General features: G+C 40.8%; 1 protein-coding gene across 3 annotated transcripts in view; it reads left to right on the top strand.

The window, feature by feature from the left end:
- Positions 1-24,112, top strand: part of FIG4 (FIG4 phosphoinositide 5-phosphatase) — a 384,735-nt gene that overhangs the window by 170,340 nt on the left and 190,283 nt on the right. For all 3 annotated transcript variants that reach the window (XM_075340061.1, XM_075340062.1, XM_075340063.1), the window contains 3 exons: positions 13,736-13,869; positions 21,728-21,844; positions 22,208-22,253. In XM_075340061.1, the coding sequence (XP_075196176.1) occupies positions 13,736-13,869; positions 21,728-21,844; positions 22,208-22,253 (297 nt within the window). The remainder of the gene's footprint in view (positions 1-13,735; positions 13,870-21,727; positions 21,845-22,207; positions 22,254-24,112) is intronic.

Here is a 24,112-nt window from a genome sequence, read left to right as displayed (position 1 = left end):
CACACTATATGAAAGATGGGTTTTTGGCTGGGTGTGTGAACCTGTGTCATGAGTGGTACACGTGTGCAGGCCGCATGCTGCGGTTGACCTTGGCTGGTCAGGACCAGATGTTAACTGAGTACAGAAGGAGACCACCAGTTCTTAAAACAGTTTTACAACCACTATGTTCACTGGATAGCAGGCACGTATCTTTTTGGTCGTTTCGTTATCAACAAAGAGAGTTTTCAAACAAAGTCTCTTCATGGTTACAAGTCTTTAACCACCACTCAGCTCAGCATAACAGCACAGGCTGTGAAAGTCATCCTGTCCTCCCTGCTGTTCTGCGTCTTCTCCCTTTCGAAGGGATAATGCCGATATGGTCGGACTAGACTCGTTGCCTACTGATGCTTCAAGGACAATTGGGATACTTATCTAGTCTCACGTCTTATTCCTTTTTGACCCATTTACCTTCAAAGAACTGTAAGCTACTCGGCGCCGCACTGCTGAGCTGTCGTATTTCACTCTCACTCGATCACTTTTCCCCTTGGTCAGTTCGCTGACTCCATGTTCTGGACACTTTTTTTCTGTGTCAGTCTGTTCCTCAGGATCACGCTATCTCTTTCTCCAGTCTCCTCTAGCTTGCAGGGACACTTGCGTCATGCGGCCTTCTCAGCTAACTAGACGTTAGATCTATTCTAGGCACACTCCCTACCTGGCATTCCACAGAACAAAAATGTCACTTTCCTGGACTACTCCCAACTATTAACTGTCAGCATAACACATCCTATCACTATATCACTACCACAAAGCACAATTCACATCATATATTAAAGCAGGACATAATTTACATTACACTACACATTATACACCACATATTATGACAACAATATTGGTCTTTTCGGGGGGAGGTGGAGGAGGGGGTGGAGAACATGACCACAAGTCCACCACCTTACAATATTAGAGAAAAAAATTGACACTTGTTAGTCTTCAAGTAGTAAAAATAAAATTCTTCATATGAGAAATGTAGAAACAACAAAGAGCCAGCACCATTGTGCACTAAGGCATCAAATATTCCAAACTGCATTATAAAATTTTTTTTTTTTTTTTTTGAGATTTTTGGCAAAAAATTGCAATTTCTTGAGCTGCTTCGCCACGTCACGGCAAATCTCATTTGAAGCAGTCCTACACTAAAATATTTTTATAAAATGTGCCATGCGGCCTCACATATAAATAGCAGAACTGCTCTCAGCAGCACTCACCTGGTCTATTGCAGTCCCGTACCCATGACTGAGTCATGGCTGTGGGCGGGACAGGTCCAAGCAAATGCTGCATGAAGTATATATATAGCCTGTGGACAAAGCCTGATGACCCAATGTGAACAGTCACCAAACGCCAAAATCTATACAGATGGAATACATCCCAAATTGGGGTGCATAGCAAGGTGGAGGTCAACCACCGACCAATTCAACAAAGAAACAACAAAGAGCCAGCACCATTGTGCACTAAGGCATCAATTTATATGTGAGGCCGCATGGCACATTTTATAAAAATATTTTAGTGTAGGACTGCTTCAAATGAGATTTGCCGTGACGTGGCGAAGCAGCTCAAGAAATTGCAATTTTTTGCCAAAAATCTCAAAAAAAAAAAAAAAAAAAAAAAAAAAAAAATTTTTTATAATGCAGTTTGGAATATTTGATGCCTTAGTGCACATTGGTGCTGGCTCTTTGTTGTTTCTTTGTTGAATTGGTCGGTGGTTGACCTCCACCTTGCTATGCACCCCAATTTGGGATGTATTCCATCTGTATAGATTTTGGCGTTTGGTGACTGTTCACATTGGGTCATCAGGCTTTGTCCACAGGCTATATATATACTTCATGCAGCATTTGCTTGGACCTGTCCCGCCCACAGCCATGACTCAGTCATGGGTACGGGACTGCAATAGACCAGGTGAGTGCTGCTGAGAGCAGTTCTGCTATTTATATGTGAGGCCGCATGGCACATTTTATAAAAATATTTTAGTGTAGGACTGCTTCAAATGAGATTTGCCGTGACGTGGCGAAGCAGCTCAAGAAATTGCAATTTTTTGCCAAAAATCTCAAAAAAAAAAAAAAAAAAAAAAAAAATTTTTTTATAATGCAGTTTGGAATATTTGATGCCTTAGTGCACATTGGTGCTGGCTCTTTGTTGTTTCTTTGTTGAATTGGTCGGTGGTTGACCTCCACCTTGCTATGCACCCCAATTTGGGATGTATTCCATCTGTATAGATTTTGGCGTTTGGTGACTGTTCACATTGGGTCATCAGGCTTTGTCCACAGGCTATATATATACTTCATGCAGCATTTGCTTGGACCTGTCCCGCCCACAGCCATGACTCAGTCATGGGTACGGGACTGCAATAGACCAGGTGAGTGCTGCTGAGAGCAGTTCTGCTATTTATATGTGAGGCCGCATGGCACATTTTATAAAAATATTTTAGTGTAGGACTGCTTCAAATGAGATTTGCCGTGACGTGGCGAAGCAGCTCAAGAAATTGCAATTTTTTGCCAAAAATCTCAAAAAAAAAAAAAAAAAAAAAAAAATTTTTTTATAATGCAGTTTGGAATATTTGATGCCTTAGTGCACATTGGTGCTGGCTCTTTGTTGTTTCTTTGTTGAATTGGTCGGTGGTTGACCTCCACCTTGCTATGCACCCCAATTTGGGATGTATTCCATCTGTATAGATTTTGGCGTTTGGTGACTGTTCACATTGGGTCATCAGGCTTTGTCCACAGGCTATATATATACTTCATGCAGCATTTGCTTGGACCTGTCCCGCCCACAGCCATGACTCAGTCATGGGTACGGGACTGCAATAGACCAGGTGAGTGCTGCTGAGAGCAGTTCTGCTATTTATATGTGAGGCCGCATGGCACATTTTATAAAAATATTTTAGTGTAGGACTGCTTCAAATGAGATTTGCCGCGACGTGGCGAAGCAGCTCAAGAAATTGCAATTTTTTGCCAAAAATCTCAAAAAAAAAAAAAAAAAAAAAAAAATTTTTATAATGCAGTTTGGAATATTTGATGCCTTAGTGCACATTGGTGCTGGCTCTTTGTTGTTTCTTTATATGAGAAATGTAGTATTCTTTTGATAGATTTGCTTAGTTAGGGTACATTCACACACACACATTTTTTTACACTGTAAACAATATGCTTATTGTAAAAATATAGGAACACTATCTCACTTCTTTGACATCTCATCATAGCAGCTACTTTTTATTCTAACCTGGTAACTAGCCGATCAATATTGGTCTAATTAAAAGAAAAAAATACCCTGCCATGGTTATACCAAGCAGATTTTGAACTATACGTTCTTTCACTGGAATCCATATTAAATAGCAGGAAACCTTTTTCTCTATCCTATAGGGGCAGGGCAAATTATAATAAAAATGTTGTAATTCCACACGCTTCTTTAAATATTAGTCACTGCACATACAGCTCTGGCAAAAATTAAGACCACTTCCAAATTCTCAGTTTTTCTGATTTTTCTCTTTATATGTATATTTTTGAGTAAAATGTGTAAATTGTTCTTTTATTCTATAAACTACTGACAACATGTCTCCGAATTTCCAAGCAGAAAAATTGTATTTATTTTCTGAAAATGAGAAATGGTCAAAATAACAAAAGAAAAAAAGCAATGCTTTCAGACCTCAAATAATGCAAAGAAAACAAGCTAATAATCATTTAGAATCAACAATACTAATGTTTTACCTTAGGAAGAATTCAGAAATCTATATTTTGTGGAATAACCATGATTTTTAATCACAGCTTTCATGCGTCTTGGCATGCTTTCCACCAGTCTTTCACACTGCTTTTGGGTGACCTTATGGTACTCCTGGTGCAAAAATGTAAGCAGTTAGTCTTTGTTTGATGGTTTGTGACTATCCATCTTCCTCTTGATTACATTCCAGAGGTTTTCAATGGGGTTCAGGTCTGGAGATTGGGCTGGCCATGACAGGGTTTTGATGTGGTGGTCCTTCATCCACACATTGATTGACCTACTTGTGTGGCATGCCACATTGTCCTGCTGGAAAAAACAGTCCTCACAGTTAGGAAACATTGCCTGAACAGAAGGAAGCAACTGTTTTTCCTGGAAAACTTTGTATGCGGCTTTATTCATACGTCCTTCGCAAATATGTTTGTTGAATTTTCTTTACCTAATTTTCAGCTTTGCCCAATACCTAGTTGTCTAATGGTTAGACGGAGACCTAGAGAGGCATACAAGCCACAGTGTCTTGCACCCACTGTGAAATTTGGTGGAGGATCGGTGATGATCTGGGGATACTTCAGCAAGGCTGGAACTGGACAGGTTAATCTTTGCAAAGGACATATGAATCACTTTCCATACCTTACTACAATCGCTTTCCATACCTTACAGAAGCTAAAATGACTTGGTGTTCTCAGCTTTGCCAATTTCAGAATGTATAATTTGTTAGGGCGAACATAAATAACACTGCATAATATTTCTGTATATAAAAACAAAGATCACACTTTTTCACCAGCTATAGGTTTACCACATCTGTTGCACTTGAGCTTCAAAGAACTTCCAGAAATAGGTGTAACCCTCTTCTCTTATGAATGTGAAAAGCTTGGCTTAAAGAGAGAATTCTATTGGGATTACACCCATCTTTTTCTATACACTTAAAAGGGTTGTCCGGTCTAAATCCACAAGTCTACAGTCACTCTCTGACTGCAGAATTGTGAATCCTCAGATCACATGCACTGTCTGCTCTGATTGTCTCTCCAGGAAAGGAGACAAATTCTAGTGCAGCGCCACCTATTGGAAGTAGCAATCCTAAAATTCAAATGTGGATTTTTAACAATCCTTTGCATATGACTTAGGATATATACAGTTAGGTCCAGAAATATTTGGACAGTGACACAAGTTTTGTTATTTTAGCTGTTTACAAAAACATGTTCAGAAATACAATTATATATATAACATGGGCTGAAAGTGCACACTCCCAGCTGCAATATGAGAGTTTTCACATCCAAATCGGAGAAAGGGTTTAGGAATCATAGCTCTGTAATGCATAGCCTCCTCTTTTTCAAGGGACCAAAAGTAATTGGACAAGGGACTCTAAGGGCTGCAATTAACTCTGAAGGCGTCTCCCTCGTTAACCTGTAATCAATGAAGTAGTTAAAAGGTCTGGGGTTGATTACAGGTGTGTGGTTTTGCATTTGGAAGCTGTTGCTGTGACCAGACAACATGCGGTCTAAGGAACTCTCAATTGAGGTGAAGCAGAACATCCTGAGGCTGAAAAAAAAGAAAAAATCCATCAGAGAGATAGCAGACATGCTTGGAGTAGCAAAATCAACAGTCGGGTACATTCTGAGAAAAAAGGAATTGACTGGTGAGCTTGGGAACTCAAAAAGGCCTGGGCGTCCACGGATGACAACAGTGGTGGATGATCGCCGCATACTTTCTTTGGTGAAGAAGAACCCGTTCACAACATCAACTGAAGTCCAGAACACTCTCAGTGAAGTAGGTGTATCTGTCTCTAAGTCAACAGTAAAGAGAAGACTCCATGAAAGTAAATACAAAGGGTTCACATCTATATGCAAACCATTCATCAATTCCAAAAATAGACAGGCCAGAGTTAAATTTGCTGAAAAACACCTCATGAAGCCAGCTCAGTTCTGGAAAAGTATTCTATGGACAGATGAGACAAAGATCAACCTGTACCAGAATGATGGGAAGAAAAAAGTTTGGAGAAGAAAGGGAACGGCACATGATCCAAGGCACACCACATCCTCTGTAAAACATGGTGGAGGCAACGTGATGGCATGGGCATGCATGGCTTTCAATGGCACTGGGTCACTTGTGTTTATTGATGACATAACAGCAGACAAGAGTAGCCGGATGAATTCTGAAGTGTACCGGGATATACTTTTAGCCCAGATTCAGCCAAATGCCGCAAAGTTGATCGGATGGCGCTTTATAGTACAGATGGACAATGACCCCAATCATACAGCCAAAGCTACCCAGGAGTTCATGAGTGCAAAAAAGTTGAACATTCTGCAATGGCCAAGTCAATCACCAGATCTTAACCCAATTGAGCATGCATTTCACTTGCTCAAATCCAGACTTAAGACGGAAAGACCTACAAACAAGCAAGACCTGAAGGCTGCGGCTGTAAAGGCCTGGCAAAGCATTAAGAAGGAGGAAACCCAGCGTTTGGTGATGTCCATGGGTTCCAGACTTAAGGCAGTGATTGCCTCCAAAGGATTCGCAACAAAATGTTGAAAATAAAAATATTTTGTTTGGGTTTGGTTTATTTGTCCAATTACTTTTGACCTCCTAAAATGTGGAGTGTTTGTAAAGAAATTTGTACAATTCCTACAATTTCTATCAGATATTTTTGTTCAAACCTTCAAATTAAACGTTACAATCTGCACTTGAATTCTGTTGTAGAGGTTTCATTTCAAATCCAATGTGGTGGCATGCAGAGCCCAACTCGCGAAAATTGTGTCACTGTCCAAATATTTCTGGACCTAACTGTACCAGATCAGAATCCCAATTTGCAGACACGGTGTTTCGGGGTGCTTGCCCCTCGTCAGTGCAAAGTATGGGGTGTCTGATCTGGCTCATGAGAAGCTTTGTGGGGACCACGGGGGAACACTATTCTCCTTAAGGAGACTTTGCAAGCCAGTCTGGCTGCCAGGTAAGGGGACTTATAGCTGCCATGCCCCTCTGGAAAATATTCAAATTGTCTGTCCAGGAAAGGAGACAAACTCTAGTGCAGCGCCACCTATTGGAAGTGGCAATCCTAAAAGTCAAATGGGGACTGTTAACAATCCTTTGCATATGACTTAGGATATATATGCCAGATCAGAATCCCAATTTGCAGACACAGTGTTTCGGGGTTCTTGCCCTGTCTGCTCTGATAATTTGCTGGTGTAAGAGCAGGGAACAGCGGTCACATGGCCGCAAGAATGCAATGAGTATACTTCCAATCAGAATCCGTCTAGAAGTGTCTTTCAACTGATGCTCAGCAAGATCAGTACAGGAATTTCCTGTCTAAGCCACTCTGCTGCCTATTACTTTATACAGATAGGGGTTTCCTGTACTATTACTTGAACATAATGTGCACATCTTGCTGAGGAGCACATGAAGTGAGCATAAACTAGTCTCTGAAACAGCACTACAGCTTATTGTAAAAAATTACTGTAATGATTTATATTACAAATATTAATAACTTTGAGATGTGTGCAGGTTAAAGGCTTTGTCCACTACTCTGACAACCCATTCTTAATCCATATATTTTCCCTTAAAGTAATAAAAGTTATTCTCATCTCTGCTACTGGCGCCAGTCCAGTGCTGTCGGCCCTCACACTCCTGGGATCGCATAACAGAGTGAAGTCACGCGATCCAGAATTGGCACATGTAATGTAATGCGCCACTTCTGGGGTGCCTATGGGCTGCTATTTTTAAGCTGGGAAGTGCTTAATAACCATGGACCTTCCCAGCCTGATGATAGCAGCCCTCAGGTGTCTGCTTTACCTTAGCTAGTTATCAAAAATAGGTGGGACCTCATGTTGTTTTTTTTTTTTCATTCATTCATTTATTTATTTATTTTCTATCTCCCTCCTCTAGCAGCTATCCAGATACTGAATGCACGTAACAGGTGTTTTACTAGAGAAAGGGTAGTATTTAGCCCTGAAAATGACTTTTTTTTTTTTGTTTTAATAACTGAAGTTTTAATAAAGTTTTATTACATACAGAAAATGGGAACAACATAGCCCATAAGCATATAGATTGAATCAGAAGCAGTTTATAAACAAATGTCATATTTCCGTATATCAAGTAGTAGTCCAAAGGTATTATATCAACTAATAGGACTTTTGTTTTAATGGTAGAGCAATTAATTACTGCAATAGCAATTACACACTCACTATATGTCTTCTCTATTCTAAGCTCTCCCTCTTAGATAAACGCTCCCTGAACTGCTTCCAGAGGGGAGAGTGCCGAGCATCGCGGCACCAGGTCTTATATAAGATGCGGCCAGCTAATCACAGTAATGTCAGCAGCCAACATGGCTACGGCATTATCATGTATGGTAGGCAATCCCTGCATGTTGCATGGCAAGCAGATAGTCCAGCACCACTGACTCCAACGAGAGCTAATTTGTCAGCAATAGCTACTGGCTGGAAAGGAGAGCTAGGACCGAAAAGCAGGGGGTGCCAACCAAAAATATGAGTAACAAGTTCAAATTCAAAAACATAGAAAGAAGAGGGGCACTCACCCAGAGTAGGGAAAAAAACAGTCCTTTATTTCACATGGACAACAAGAGGCAGAGGTAGAATGCGGGAAATGAGGACACATCTTGCTTCTTGCATCTTCCCTCTGCCTCTTGTTGTCCATGTGAAATAAAGGACAGTTTTTTCCCTACTCTGGGTGAGTGCCCCTTTTCTTTCTATGTTTTTGAATCCGTGCGTGTTGATTGGCTGTCTAACTGGTGATTCTAGCACCCACGATAGTCAAGTAATGAATGCGCGCAAGCACCCCGATATTCGACCGATTATCAAGAAGTGGCAAGCATGCTCGCTTGTTACAAATGTAAAGGAAAAGGTTGGATATGAGAACCAGCATAACTAACATAAGGGTTCTATTTGATCCATCAGGTTAGTCACAGTACATACAGGGCTGCTTGCTATTATTTTGATAAATTTGCTGTTTTATTTGCTTCAGATCTACCAGTTATCTGAATACTGAGATCTATATCACCTCGCCCACATCGCTAGAATCAGGGTCACTGTCTCTACATTATGCTGTTGTCAAATTAGGTGGCCAAAACCTGGAGACAGATGCCATTTAATTAGCTTAAGGCCGCTTTACACGTTGCGATATCGGTACCGATATCCCTAGCGTGGGTACCTGCCCCCATCTGTTGTGCGACACGGGCAAATCGCTGCCCGTGCCGCACAACATCGCCCGGACCCGTCACACTATTTACCTGTCCGGCGACGTCGCTGTGACCGGCGAACCGCCTCCTTTCTAAAGGGGTTAAATATAGGGACCCCCATACAGCAGTATGAAAAGTCATGCTGGGCATTGTCTAGCCCAGTTTGGTCAGTATGACCATTGCACAGACTCAAGTAGCCAATATAAAAATAGGAGGACTGGAGTCAAAAAGTGCCAATGAAGTGAATATATTTTATTAATTACCATAAAAAGATGTGCAAACAGCAAAAAAGAGGATAAAAACACATAGGGGTGTGAAGATGCATAATCAGGATCAAAATAATAGGCAATAATCACGAATGGCCAATTGGAGTGACATAAATAAAGCAGAAGGGCAATGTCGGAACAGGCATAAAGCGAAGGGTATACAAATAAGTGCATGTGCATCAGTGCATGTAGTAGCCTGCTCACACACCCAAATTCATTAATGAGGCATAATACCGTCCGGTAAATATAGCAATACATACAGAAAAAAAGTGGCCAGTGCATATTTAAAGTGGCTAATGCATGATCCCAAGAACACAGGAAGGAGGCTCCCCCATACCCCACCAACGTACGTTTCGCCTATGTGAGCACAGTGCTCAGATTCGGCTTCCTCAGGGAGGGAGAAGGCAGCGCTATGCTCGTTGCAGTCCAGGGGTTTTTATTATAGGGCGCGCACATACTTCCGCGCACGTCACATCCTCAAGTGACGCGCGCGCACGTCGGCAGCGTCCCGATGGGGGCGGGCCAGCCGTCGGGCTGCAACACGCACGCGCGGGAGCAGGGACGCGTCATCCCACTCCCGCGAGAGCGCGGCAACCAAGGCGACGGCAAGCACGCCCACATCAGGAAGGAACAGACGAGCCGCGCGTGCAGAGGTAAATGACCAAGTGAACACAGGGCCAGAGGGAGATACGCGACCCAGGTGATAACAACAATAATATGGACAGTAAAGAAACACAATATAAATAACGAATCCAGTGTCTTCATGTACTTGATAATCGTTAGGGACAGCGTATCCGAGATGGTAAAAAGGTCCAGGAAGAGTAGAGTGCTAATCCAGGAAAGGAATACTGGAAGAATATACATAGAGAACATATGGATTAATGTACACATAAAAGTGTGCACGCCAGATGGTGCAACAAAACTAGGCATAGCATATAGAAGAGAGAGAGGGAAAGCACAGAAGAATAAAAAATGATTAAAAAATTGAAGAATATAAAAAACACACAAACCCTAAAAAGATATATAAAAATCAATCCTGGTGATGCAGGAAAATCAAGCATATTAGAGGAACGGAGCAAAACTCATTGTTTCGTTGAGTCCCTTTGGGACCAGCGTGTCCAGACGGTGGATCCAACGAGCCTCACATTGGGCAAGTATTTTTTTGAGGTTGCCACCTCTGCACCCGCTGCTCACCATATCAATGCCCCGCACCTCCAATAATGCAGAATTACAATTGTGGTGGATCTTAAAGTGCCGGGGTAACGTTTTGAGCAGTGTGATGTCCATAGCAGATTTTGCTGCCTCAATGTCACGAACATGCTCCCTGACCCTAATGCGGAGCTCACGGGAGGTGAGCCCCACATAGATCAGGGAGCATGGGCACACAGCAAAGTATACCACATGTGTGGATCCACATGTGATATATTTCCTGATTTGACACTATTTACCTGTCCGGCGACGTCGCTGTGACCGGCGAACCGCCTCCTTTCTAAAGGGGCGGTTCGTTCAGCATCACAGCGATGTCACAGCAGCGTCACTGAACCGCCGCCCAATAGAAGCGGAGGGGCGGAGATGAGCGGGACATAACATCCCGCCCACCTCCTTCCTTCCGCATAGTGGCCGGGAGGCAGGTAAGGAGAGGTTCCTCACTCCTGCGGTATCACACGGAGCGATGTGTGCTGCCGCAGGAACGAGGAACAACTCCGTTACTGCTGCAGTAACGATTTTTGAGAATGGACCCCCATGTCACCGATGAGCGATTTTGCACGTTTTTGCGATGATGCAAAATCGCTCATAGGTGTCACACGCAACAGCATCGCTAATGCGGCCGGATGTGCGTCACCAATTCCGTGACCCCAACGAGTTCGCATTAGCGATGTCGTAGCGTGTAAAGCCCCCTTTAGTTGATAATGGCTTAGGTTTCCTCTACTTGTCATCTGCTCATGTCATGTTATCAATATTATGATACATCCTCACAAATGGATATAGAATATTTTAAGGACAGAGGTACATCTGGGATAATTATTCTAGTTCTACATAGCTGATTGAATATATCCTTTATCACTAAGTTTGTATGCTACATAATACCTAATTCAAGGCCATTCAATGCATTGGAGCCAAGAGAATAATGCGGATGTCTCTGCTGTAGATGGATGATTAAAACCAATACGTTGGATGTGATCGAAAGGTAGTTTATTTAAATGCATTTCAAAGTGAAACTCTACTTTTTCATGAGGAAAGCCACCAGGTTTAGTACTGCCCGGAAGTGAACAATGGAGCCTCGATCTCTGAATGAGACTCCATAGGTTTGAATATGGATTTGTGGGACCACTACACAATGGATTATGTTGGATCTTTATGTTTTTGTCTTTTTTTTTTTTATAAATTGGTGAACAATTTTTTCCTGTTTGTGTTTTATTTTAACTTTACACTTACTGTTTTAGTAATGGGGGTGTCTGATGGGCACCTCTCCATTACTTATTCCTGGGCTTGATGCCAGATGACATTATACACACACACACACACACACACACACACACACACACACACACACTGATTCATCTCATCCAGCTTTAAAGACTCCAGTGTCCACCTCACCAGGCCACAATCTGAAAGAACTGAGGTCCAGTGCCAGAATTGGTGCATCTAATGTATGCGCCAATTCAGGGATGGCTACAGGCTGCTATTTTAGGTTGGAAGGTCCAAATAACAATGGACATTCCCAGAATGATAATACCAGCCCGTAGCTGTGTGTGTTACCTTGGCTGTTTTTTATGTTTTTTTTTTTTTTTTATTGATTAAATTAAACCAGGCTAAAAAGACCCTATAAGGCAATGTGAACTAAAGGGTGAAAGTGTAAAACCCTGCCCATATGCCTGCTCTAATCTAAGTTGTCCCTCTTACAACAGCTCTCCCTGAACTGCAGTGTGATGAGCATCACACCCCCCAGGTCTCATATTAGACCCGATGATGCAATATGGCCGGACAATCACAGTAATGCTTGTAGTCAACATTGCTACGGAATTACTGTGATTGGAAGGCGATCCCTGCAAGTTTAGAGGCAGAAAAACATGCAGGGCTTGGACTTGAGCATTTCGCTCAAGCACCTGCGATACTTGTTCGAGCGCCTCGATGCACAACTGAGTAGTGCCGAGCACACTTTCTCATTACTACGCAGTACATACACCATATGTATAAATGTATGCATATGACTTTATTCACTCTATGGATGAAATGAGAGTATGCTTTTGAAATTCATTGGGCTGTTATACAATAGTATACTTTTTACTACTTTGCAGTATAGTCAACTACTCTTTTGTATACAAAAGCCACTTAGTATATACTCAGTCATATATCCTCCAGCCACATAGCTTAAACATTATACAATATGAACAGAGTTTTGTGTTTTGTAAATCAGCAATCCCAAATAGTTAGTATGCAAATAAGCATTAAAATATACACCTTTATTGATATAGATATTAAAAAGAGCAACCTTAATTACTCTAGTATAAACAAGTCAGGCTCATAAAGCTATCACCACCTACGGTGAATACACCATGGCCACTTAAGTCAGCCTAATGAAGGACATTCCAATCAGGGGTCCTATCTGGTGATGGCCACAAGAGATAATAAACACAGGAAAAAAAACCTAAACAAACAAACCAATAAAGTGACAATGCTGTGAGCAAAGGACAGTGGTCCAATTTACAAAAACACACAACAAAAGAAATAATGAATACCTAAAAAAACAACAGATCAATGTGCGCTCATATTCCTGACAATGGTCAGTTATAGATAGACATTAATACACAATGGATTTTCTAGGTATTAAAATAGGAATGGTCTCACCCAGTCCTTTTTCATATGAGGGCATGCAGTCTCTCCATCCGAGTCAGTAGAGTTGTCCACCATTTACTAACCCTACTACTCTTTGGATTCAGAAAATAAGAAATAACTGCTGCCCCAGACTTCCGTCCTAACAAGGACGGACCACATCTAAGGTCTCAAGCTGGACCCCTACTCTGACCCTGATGACATCCCAATATAGTTGATCAGGACACTACAATCATAAAAAGTGAATATTACTTGTCTCCTGCAGCCCACCCACCACAACAAATTTCTTTCCTTGATTCTCTAACATGGTCTTGTCTTCCTTTTGTCCAATCCTTTCTTCACGTTGTAAAAGATTTGACTAGATGTTTTCTTTGTTCTAAATAGCAATGTGAGTGGATCAACTCTTTTCTGAAATTAAATATAAGTTAGAAGATCTAGTCTCATGGGAGAAAAATAATTTCTTTCCTCTATTCAGTTATTATATTAAAATACGCAGCCAAATAATGTGTGGGTTGTTTTTTTTTTATTTGTTGTTTTTTTTTTCTAAAGAAGGGGATGGGAAGTCATATACAAATGGACTGTATCATTTTTAACTAAGGAAAAGCCATTACTGAGAGACATCTCCCTTGACAAGAATTAAAGTTAATAAATCTTTATATATATGAAAACAAGATATATTTTATGTGTGACATGTTTTTTTTTATAAACTAAGGAACGAGAAAAGAGAAGGCATGAGAGGATCCTTAGTGATGAACTGGTAGCTGCAGTTACCTATTTAAACCAGTTTATCCCACCTGAGCGTAGCATTGTATACATTCCCTGGGATATGGCAAAGTATACTAAAAGGTAAGAAAACTTAATATCTTCAAGTCTACTTCTAAGTCATGCATTTGGTGGTCATCCTGGAAGTTATTTTATTAAAGAAGTTATGCCATGGATATAAGCATATCCTATCTATAAGATTGGGGGTAACTTTTTAATTGCTCAGGGTCTGAAAGTTGGTTTCACAAACAGTCCAGAGAGTGTCCCAAAGTTGGCCAAGTGTAGTTCTTGGCTATCTCCGCCATCCCATAGTGAATGATTTGTGACCGTGCTCATACTCGACCTGCAGAGCCCAGTCTCATAATCGCTGATGTTCCTTAGCGCTTCATAGGGTATTACACGTGTTATTGCCTTCTTCAGCATCAACCAAGGTCCATTTTACAGTCAAAAGACATTTTAGTGTGTTATAGTCTTCTCTCTATCCATTTTTGGTTATATGGCTTATTAAGTAACCTCAAATCATTTTTTTAAGGCGTCTCATTGTATATGGAGGGGAGTAAGAATTGATTGTTACAACTTTTGCTAAATAGATGACTTAAAAAAAAATCAGTCCTACGTTGCTCCTCTTTTATTAAAGGGGTGGTCCACTACTCAGCATAATGGCCACACATAGATGTAAACCTCATAAAGAAGGCTTTTTCGAAATACCTTGTTTAGTCAATTGTGCCTCTGAGCGGCAATATTGTGGTCCGATCATCCCCATCACATGATCCCCGGGCTCCATGACCTCTGAGATCCGGTGATGTCACGTCAACTTCCAGTTGACTCGACATCACTGGAGCGGGCCCCAGTCTCCCTTAGTGACTTGGCTGTGGGTGCAGTTTCACCGCTCATCACAGCCCAGCATCTCACACACGCTCTCCTTTGCTGCAGAGCGCCGTCAACATGAGCAATGCTGGGCTTTGACGAGCACAATTGACTAAACAAGGTATTTGAAAAAAGTATCTTCTTTATGAGGTTTACATTGATGTGTGGCCACTATGCTGAGTAGTGAACCACTGAGTAGTGAACCACCCCTTTAACCCTCGTTCGGCTGAATAGGTACAATTGTAACTATTCCGTTTTAAAATTGCAATACATTTTTTTTTCCAAAAGCCGTAGAGGGCTGAAATTTCGTGACATCTCTGCAGTTTTGGTCCAGAATATATTGGCCAAATTTCAATAAAATATCTCCACCCCCTTCCGAGATAAGGGGTTGCTGTTAACGTTGTAAAATTATGCAGCCTGACGAAGGTTAAATAAAAATAGCAGCCTCAGACTCGTGATTGGTATTATTTAATCAAGCATGGTCAAGATATCAAATTTATTGCAAAGATCTAAAATTCACCTTATATTTGCCAAGTGGAAAGTTTTAGAACTTTTCACTAAAAGTTTTGATTTACAAAAAGTTATTATTCTAAAACAAATTTAGTGCAAAAACAAGGTTCTCCATACAGGAGGTCAGTTAGTATACATGTGAAATATGTTTTTCTTTTTCATAAGAGTAGATGCAAAGCAATTTGTAGAATTGAGTACAATATTTATTTATACTAAAGACAGCCAAACAATGAGGAATGAGAGAGGTTGACCGAAAAGTAGAATATTTATTTAAAATGGTTTTCCCACGAACAATGTTAATTTTAAAGTTGATCTTACCCAATAGATTTTGGAATATATACCGTATTTTTCGGACTATAAGACGCACCGGTCCAGAAGACGCAGCCTGTTTTTAGAGGAAGGAAAATAGGAAAATTAATATTTTAAGAAAAAAATGTGATCATGACACACTGTTATGGGGCAAGGATCTGCTGCTGACACTGTTATGGGGGTAATGCCCCCAAATTCTCGACTAAGGTACCCCATCCTGGTAATGATCCTCCTGCCTTGTATATGATCCCCATCCTTGTATATATGTCCCTGATCCTGGTATAGCCCCCATCCTGTTTTATACCCCCATCCTGATAAATACCCCCATCCTGCTATAAACCTCCATCCTGCTATAAACCCCCATCCTGCTATATGGCCCCTATCCTGCTATATGGCCGCCATCCTGCTATATAGCCCCACCCTGCTATATAGCCCCATCCTGCTACATAGCCCCATCCTGCTATATACCCCATCCTGCTAATATACCCCCATCCTGCTATATACCCCCATCCTGCTCATAATATACCCCCATCCTGGTATATTACCCCATCCTGCTATGTGCCCCCATCCTGCTATATACCCCCATCCTGCTATATACCACCATCCTGTTATATACCCCCATCCTGCTATATAGACCAATTTTGCTATATGCCCCCATCCTGCTATATGCCCCCATCCTGCTATATACCATCATTCTGCTATATGGCCTGTATCCTATGGCACAGAAAAAAATAAACATTTATACTCACCTTTCCTCACTACCTGCAGCATCGATCATCTTCCTCTCTGTGTCAGCAGCAGCACTGCTAATCCGTATGGAGCCGGTCACTTCCCTGCAGCATCGCGATGTCCTCCCTTCTGCCGGCCGCTGATGTGTGTGGAGACTAGCGGTGCGCACAGGGATGATGTCATCCCTGTGCTCACCGTTCACTACACAGATCAGCGTGCCGGCAGACAGGAGGACATCGCGATGCTGTAGGGACCGGTGAGTACGGTGAGTGACCGTACTTATTCACTGCCGCCCGCGCTGATGATGATGCGCGAGGGGCAGTAAATATAGCCGCACATGATCACTCCAGGCTGTAGTTGCTAGGGGTGAACACGCGGGCCGGCTGTTTACTATGCGTGCATCCCCCACTCATCATCCCGCCCACCTGTCAGTGCCTTATTCAGCACTGAGAGATGATGGACGGGAGGATGGGCGTGCATATAAAATGAGCGGGCCCACGTGGTCACTGCAAGCGCTTGTACAGCCTGCTTGAGCCGCCGATGACCCGCTCCACCGCAGCACCCTCATTCCCCGCAGCCATGCCCTACATTCAGACTATAAGACGCACCCCCCACTTTCCCCCAACATTTGGGGGAAAAAAAAGTATGTCTTATAGTCCGAAAAATACGGTAATTCCACAATTGGATGTGTTTAAAAAAAATACCACATCTCCTGGGCGGATGCAAAAGAGACTATACAGATAGCACAGAACGGGATTACAGCTGATTCTTTTTGTGAGGTTAAACATTTTGTTGCCTATTTTTAAAAAAAAATGTTTTACCTCAAAGAAAAAATGCAGTCCCATGGTATAATGTCTTTATACCCTTTTGCTTCTTCCCCTGCCCAGGAGATGTGGTCCCTGTACTGTCACACACGGCCATTAGACAGTACATAGCAGGGACACATATATGATTATCTCACCACAGGAATATTGATTTTTTTTTACACATCCAATTGTGGAACTTATTATTATTCCAAGATCTATTGAGAAAAATTAACTTTATTTGTGGAACAACCCCATGAAGAGGTATGTAAATTATTAAGGCCTAAGCATGTACATGAAAAAGTTTGGGCACCCCTATTAATGTTAACCTTTTTTCTTTATAACAATTTGGGTTTTTGCAACAGCTATTTCAGTTTCAAATATCTAATAATTGATGAACTGAGTAATATTTCTGGATTGAAATGAGGTCTATTGTACTAACAGAAAATGTGCAATCCGCATTTAAACAAAATTTGACCGGTTCAAAAGTATGGGCACCCTTATCAATTTCTTGATTTGAACACTCCTAACTACTTTTTACTCACTTACTAAAGCACTAAATTGGTTTTGTAACCTCATTGAGCTTTGAACTTCATAGGCAGGTATATCCAATCATGAGAAAAGGTATTTAAGGTGGTCACTTGCAAGTAGTTCTCCTATTTGAATCTCCTATGAAGAGTGGCATCATGGGCTCCTCAAAACAACTCTCAAATGATCTTAAAACAAAGTTTATTCAACATAGTTGTTCAGGGGAAGGATACAAAAAGTTGTCTCGGAGATTTAAACTGTCAGTTTCCACTGTGAGGAACATAGTATGGAAATGGAAGAACACAGGTACAGTTCTTGTTAAGCCCAGAAGTGGCAGGCCAAGAAAAATATCAGAAAGGCAGAGAAGAAGAATGGTGAGAACAGTCAAGGACAATCCACAGACCACCTCCAAAGACCTGCAGCATCATCTTGCTGCAGATGGTGTCAATGTGCATTGGTCAACAATACAGCGCACGTTGCACAAGGAGAAGCTGTATGGGAGAGTGATGCGAAAGAAGCTGTTTCTGCAAGCACGCCACAAACAGAGTTGCCTGAGGTATGCAAAAGCACATTTGGACAAGCCAGTTACATTTTGGAAGAAGGTCTTGTGGACTGATGAAACAAAGATTGAGTTGTTTGGTCATACAAAAAGGTGTTATGCATGGAGGCAAAAAAACACGGCATTCCAAGAAAAGCATGGATTCAACTCAGTATCAGCAGATTCTTGACAATAATGTGCAAGAATCAGTGACGAAGTTAAAGTTACGCAGGGAATGGATATTTCAGCAAGACAATGATCCAAAACACCGCTCCAAATCTACTCCGGCATTCATGCAGAGGAACAATTACAATGTTCTGGAATGGCCATCCCAGTCCCCAGACCTGAATATCATTGAAAATCTTTGGGATGATTTGAAGTGTGCTGTCCATGCTCGGTGACCATCAAACTTAGCTGAACTGGAATTGTTTTGTAAACAGGAATGGTCAAATATACCTTCATCCAGGAACTCATTAAAAGCTACAGGAAGCGACTAGAGGCTGTTATTTTTGCAAAAGGAGGATCTACAAAATATTAATGTCACTTTTATGTTGAGGTGCCCATACTTTTGCACCAGTCAAATTTTGTTTAAATGCGGATTGCACATTTTCTGTTAGTACAATAAACCTCATTTCAATCCAGAAATATTACTCAGTCCATCAGTTATTAGACATATGAAACTGAAAAAGCTGTTGCAAAAACCCTAACTGTTATAAAGAGAAAAGGTTAACATTAATAGGGGCGCCCAAACTTTTTCATATGACTGTATAACCCCAAAGTTATATGTCACGAGAAGCATGAAGTCTTTGGAATAGCAATAAACTGAACCCAAGGCTGCTAGGTTTCAGACATGGCTCCATCAGTCTGTACAGATGGCGTTTGTTTTAAAAGTTAGTGTTCGAAATTAAGGTGCAGACTTAATGTGACAGTTTATGGGCTTGATTTGAAAAACACAAAGGGTTGTTTTTTTTTAATCAGATTATTCCTATTAAACCTTTTTACATACAAAATTAAGGCACACACCTTCTACTTGACACCAACGGATAACTCTTCCTCCCCCCCCGCACTCTCCCACCCTATATCACATTAGAACCTCTATTAATGTGGGCCCGTTAGGGCCCATGCTATGCATAAAGATCTAGACAGCATGGAAAGAAAACCAGTTGGGCATTTTAATACAAGGTTGTAGAGGCAATAAACACAGTTGTTAAACATAAAAGATTAGAGTGGTTAGTCCTGCATCCGCAGTAGATTAAAAAACTACTTTAATGAAAATATTAATCTAAAACATCATGCTATGTCACGGCATTACTAACATTGAAGCATTTCAAACAACAGTGTGCTCTTAATCATGACATATGCATTTTTATCATGATTAAGAGCACACTGTGGCTTGAAATGTGTTGATGTTAGTCATGCCTTGACATAGCATGATATTTTATATTAATCTTTTCATTAAAGTAGTTTTTTAATCTACTGCGGATGCTGGACTAACTGCTCTAATCTTTTCTGTTGTTCACCTGGGAGCCGGACCAGGTTATCCAAGCACCGCATTTCATCTTACATTCTCCAGTGAGCTGTGTTCTCTATTTGTTTCTCTCTACAGTCGTGAAACGTTTATAAAACACTTGTAACCAGAGGAAACTCATTAGGAGCATAAGGGTAATTAAAGAAGCATGGGAAGCACATTCTCTAGTGTTAAGATTTGGGATGGCTGTCCCAGGGTGTTGAGCCATGGGCTCCAGATTTTATAAAATATACTAATAACCTTACTTTTAATATACACTTCTTTCTCCAGTCGTATAGTATTATTGACTATATACAAACACAATTGTTTAGCGGTCAGTTAAAGAATTGAAGAATTGTTGGGGATTTAGGGAATAATGCTGATAACACCTGAGATGTATGGGACCAGAAGGCATAGATTTGAGGGTAATGCCACCGTATGTGTATTGTGGAGCCAAGGTCTATGAATCCATTGAAACAAAAGTAGAGTTGATTCTGGGCAAAATGATGGACCCTAGTGAGAGCTAAGTAGGTCCTATGTAATATCTTAATGCAAAGCTGACCTTGAAGATTGCTTTTGGTAATTCTACCAACCCTCAAGTGACATTTGGGAGTCCAGATCCAGCCCCCATTTTTTGCATGAATGGTAGTTTAGTATTAGCTGGGGGTTGGTTCATAGCTGCATATATTTAGAGATGTAGCTTGGACTAAGTAATCAGAGTTGACAAACCTACTCAAATTAAGGAGACGTTGAGAGGTCCTTTGCTTTTGTAAATTGTAGAATTATTAAACTACTAGAAGGTGGCCCGATTCTTCGCATTGGGTATTCTAGAATTTACGTATTGTGTAGTTCATGTATGATTTTTGTTATATATATAGATGTTGTTGTGTGTACTTACCAAGTGTTTGTGTAGGGCGCTGTACATGTTCTGGGTGTTGTCTGGGTGTGGCGGGGGTGAGAGTGGTGTTGTATGTGTGTTGCGTGTGTTGCGTTGTTTGTGGAGCGCTGTGTGTCTGTAGCGTTGTGTGTGTGTGTTGCGCGGTTTGTGTGTGTGTGGTGTGTTTTGGGGGGAGGTATGTTTTGTGCAATGTGTGTGTTGTGCGGTATGTGCGTATATTTATGTATGCCGCGGTGTTTGTGTGTTGGGTGTTGTGTGTGCAGCGTTGTCTGTGTGTGTGGGTGTCTGTGTAGGGCGGTGTTTGTGGTTCCCAGTGTGTGTGTGTGTTGTGCAGTGCGCGCGTGTGTGTGTGTGTTGGGGGGAGGTGTGCACCTCCCATCGTGCTCCATCCCCCATGCTGCGCACCCCCCATCGTGCTCCATCCCCCATGCTGCGCACTCCCCATCATGCTCCATCCGCCATGCTGCGCACTCCCAAACGTGCTCCATCCGCCATGCTGCGCACTCCCAAACGTGCTCCATCCGCCATGCTGCGCACTCCCCATCATGCTCCATCCGCCATGCTGCGCACTCCCAAACGTGCTCCATCCGCCATGCTGCGCACTCCCAAACGTGGTCCATCCGCCATGCTGCACACTCCCAAACGTGGTCCATCCGCCATGCTGCACACTCCCCAACGTGCTCCATCCGCCATATTGCGCACTCCCAAACGTGCTCCATCCGCCATACTGCGCACTCCCCATCGTGCACCATCCGCCATGCTGCGCACTCCCAAACGTGCTCCATCCGCCATGCTGCGCACTCCCAAACGTGCTCCATCCGCCATGCTGCGCACTCCCAAACAGTGACAGATAGACAGACAGACAGACAGAATAAGGCAATTATATATATAGATATTGTTGAATGGAAATAGATCTTCTGTAGGTGAGACTATGGAGAGGTTCAGAATTCTCTTCAAGCCAAACTAGAGCTATGTGCCACAGTGTATGAAAGAAACAATGTGGCTTTGCCTGATTCTGATTCTCCACTGTGTTTATTTGGGTTTGTTTGATATACCTTTTTAATTTTGCATATAAGGGATCTGGTGTATTCCTACTGGCACTCCTTTACACCCACTTTTGCTACTTCTGCACTCAATTTGTGTTCTGTCTCCAATTTTAAGTATTCTACTTATAAGAATCTCAGCTTATTGACAGTCAAATAATATGTATTTTATAACAACTTTTCCCAAAACTAAAATTTACTTTATTTCAGCAAACTTTGCAACGTTCTGGATCGACTCAATGTTATTGCTGAAAATGTTGTGAAGAGAACTGGATTCTTCGTTAATCGACCGGATGCATATTGCAGCGTCCTAAGGCCTGATGAAAAGTGAGTATTTTTCATTTAGGTTTAGTTATGACAGTCAATATTTCTCATTTAAATACTTAATAATTTATAAGTAGAAGTTTTTAGATAATTAGGTATCTATTATAGATTAACTTGATTAAAGCACATTAGTGCTCAGATATGAAAATTTTACATACTGAGAACTTTTTTCTGTAATTCTTTCCGATGACAAAGTTAGACTCTTAACTTTCATTTTTATTTTTCATTTTTTATTTTATTTTGTCCATCATAAAAATCGTGTCAATTGTCAATGTCTACTGTTGGTTATTCTTTATGAGTACTATAAATGCACATATGTATTCTTAACATTTAACAATATAATTTAGCTGTGTTCATATATCCTAGGTGGCATGATCTGGGAGGCGTTGTTGGACCATCTGGTCGCTTGCAGGTACCAATAAAGTTTCTGTTTGTACATACTTTTTATAGAATGTAGGAAAACACATTTAAATTAAGTATCTATTCACATATCCAGGATATGTCAGCTTTTAGATCCATTTGTGGATTATAAAATTGGAAATAGATTGTACTAGCACAGAACCCATGGGAACAGACGTGCCATAAAACGTCTTCCATATATCTACTTTCCAGTTGCTATTTTTTGTAGCTGATCAAAAAGCGAAGTCTACACAACTTTTTGTGAGGCTAAAAAATGGATAACAACTAAATCCTTTATTTTAATATTGAAGTCTACAGGAAATGATCTTAGCAGATGGCCATCCGTTATTGGATCCATTTTTTAGCACTCCGCATGCCCAAAACACTAGAGGTGTTCAGAGACACAGATCTGTTAGAAATGGGTCAAAAATGGATACCAAAATATCTGTTTTCAAACGGTTTGGTTGGTTTTCTGATTTTTCGTTTTTCATTTTTTCCTCGAGCCATAATTTTTATATTTTTCCGTCAACATCTCCGGATGAGGGCTTGTTTGTTGCTGGATGAGTTTTACTTTTGAAAAGAAAACATTAATTTTACTATATAGTGTACTGGAAAATGGGAAAAACTCCAAGTGCTGTGAAATTGCAAAAAAGTGCAATTCCATACTTATTTTTTAGGTTGTCTATTTATTTTATTTACTTATTATTACTTCACGATATGGTAAAACTGACCTGGCAATGTGATTGCCCAGGTCAGTACAAGCTTAAAACTACCAAACATTTATAGTGTTGTTGTTATGTAATTGGTGAAAAAAAAAATCAGAAATTTGTAAAAAATAAAAAAAAAAAAAAATACAAATACCGCTTTTGTCACCATTTTCCAAGATCCGAAACATTTTAATTATTTGCAATTTGGGGCTAAGAGCTTAATTTTTGAGCCTTCAGCTGAACTTTTTAACAGATACCAGATGTTTTGATAGCCTCTTATTGCATTTATTGCAGTGTTGCGGCGGCCAAAAATATGTACTTATGGCGTATTTAAATTTTTTATTCATTATGCAGATTACCGATTTAGATTAATTTATTTTATATTTTGATAGAGCGGATAATTCTGATCGTGGCGATACCAAATATGTGTATTTTTGTTTTTTTATTCTATTATCAATAGGGCAACCTGTCATGAAAATGCCGTCCGATCTCCAAGCACTAAGTGATAAAGCAGGGGGAGCTAAGAAGTTTAATATACAGTTTTGTGAAAAAAGTTAAGTACAATCTATAATTAAATCATGTAAAACTCTGCTCTTTCTGGGATCTTTGGTGCAGTGGGCGGTCCTATCAGTGATTGACAGTTATCTCTGTGTACACATTTATACAGAGAAAGCTGTCAGTCACTGATAGGACCGCCCACTGGACCAAAAATCCCAGAAAGAGCAGAGGATTAAACGATTGAATCATAGATTATATGAGTACATAATCTTTTATCACAAAACTATATATTAAACTTCTAAGCTCCCCCTACTTTATCACTTGGTGCTTGCAGATTGGACTGCATTTTTATGGTGACAGGTTCCCTTTAAGTGTTAATTGTGAACTTTGAAAGTGTGTTTTTTTTTCATGTTGCATTTAATTTATACAACGTATACCCTGAGATACTGTTCTGTTCTTACCTTTTTGAAGATGAATTTACAGAAAATGAAGTATTTCTCGCTGAAAATTATTGCAATTATGAATGTTTTGTTAAACACAATACACATGTATATTTTCTTTATTTGCAATGGAAAAACACAAAAAAAGGAGAGAGAAAATTGGACATAATTTCAAACAAAACTCCAAACACAGGCTAGACAAAGTTGTTGGCACCCCCAACTTACCT

This window comes from Anomaloglossus baeobatrachus, chromosome 3 (genome assembly GCF_048569485.1).
Source record: "Anomaloglossus baeobatrachus isolate aAnoBae1 chromosome 3, aAnoBae1.hap1, whole genome shotgun sequence".
NCBI lineage: Eukaryota > Metazoa > Chordata > Amphibia > Anura > Aromobatidae > Anomaloglossus > Anomaloglossus baeobatrachus.
This window is presented reverse-complemented; position numbering and strand designations above follow the sequence as displayed.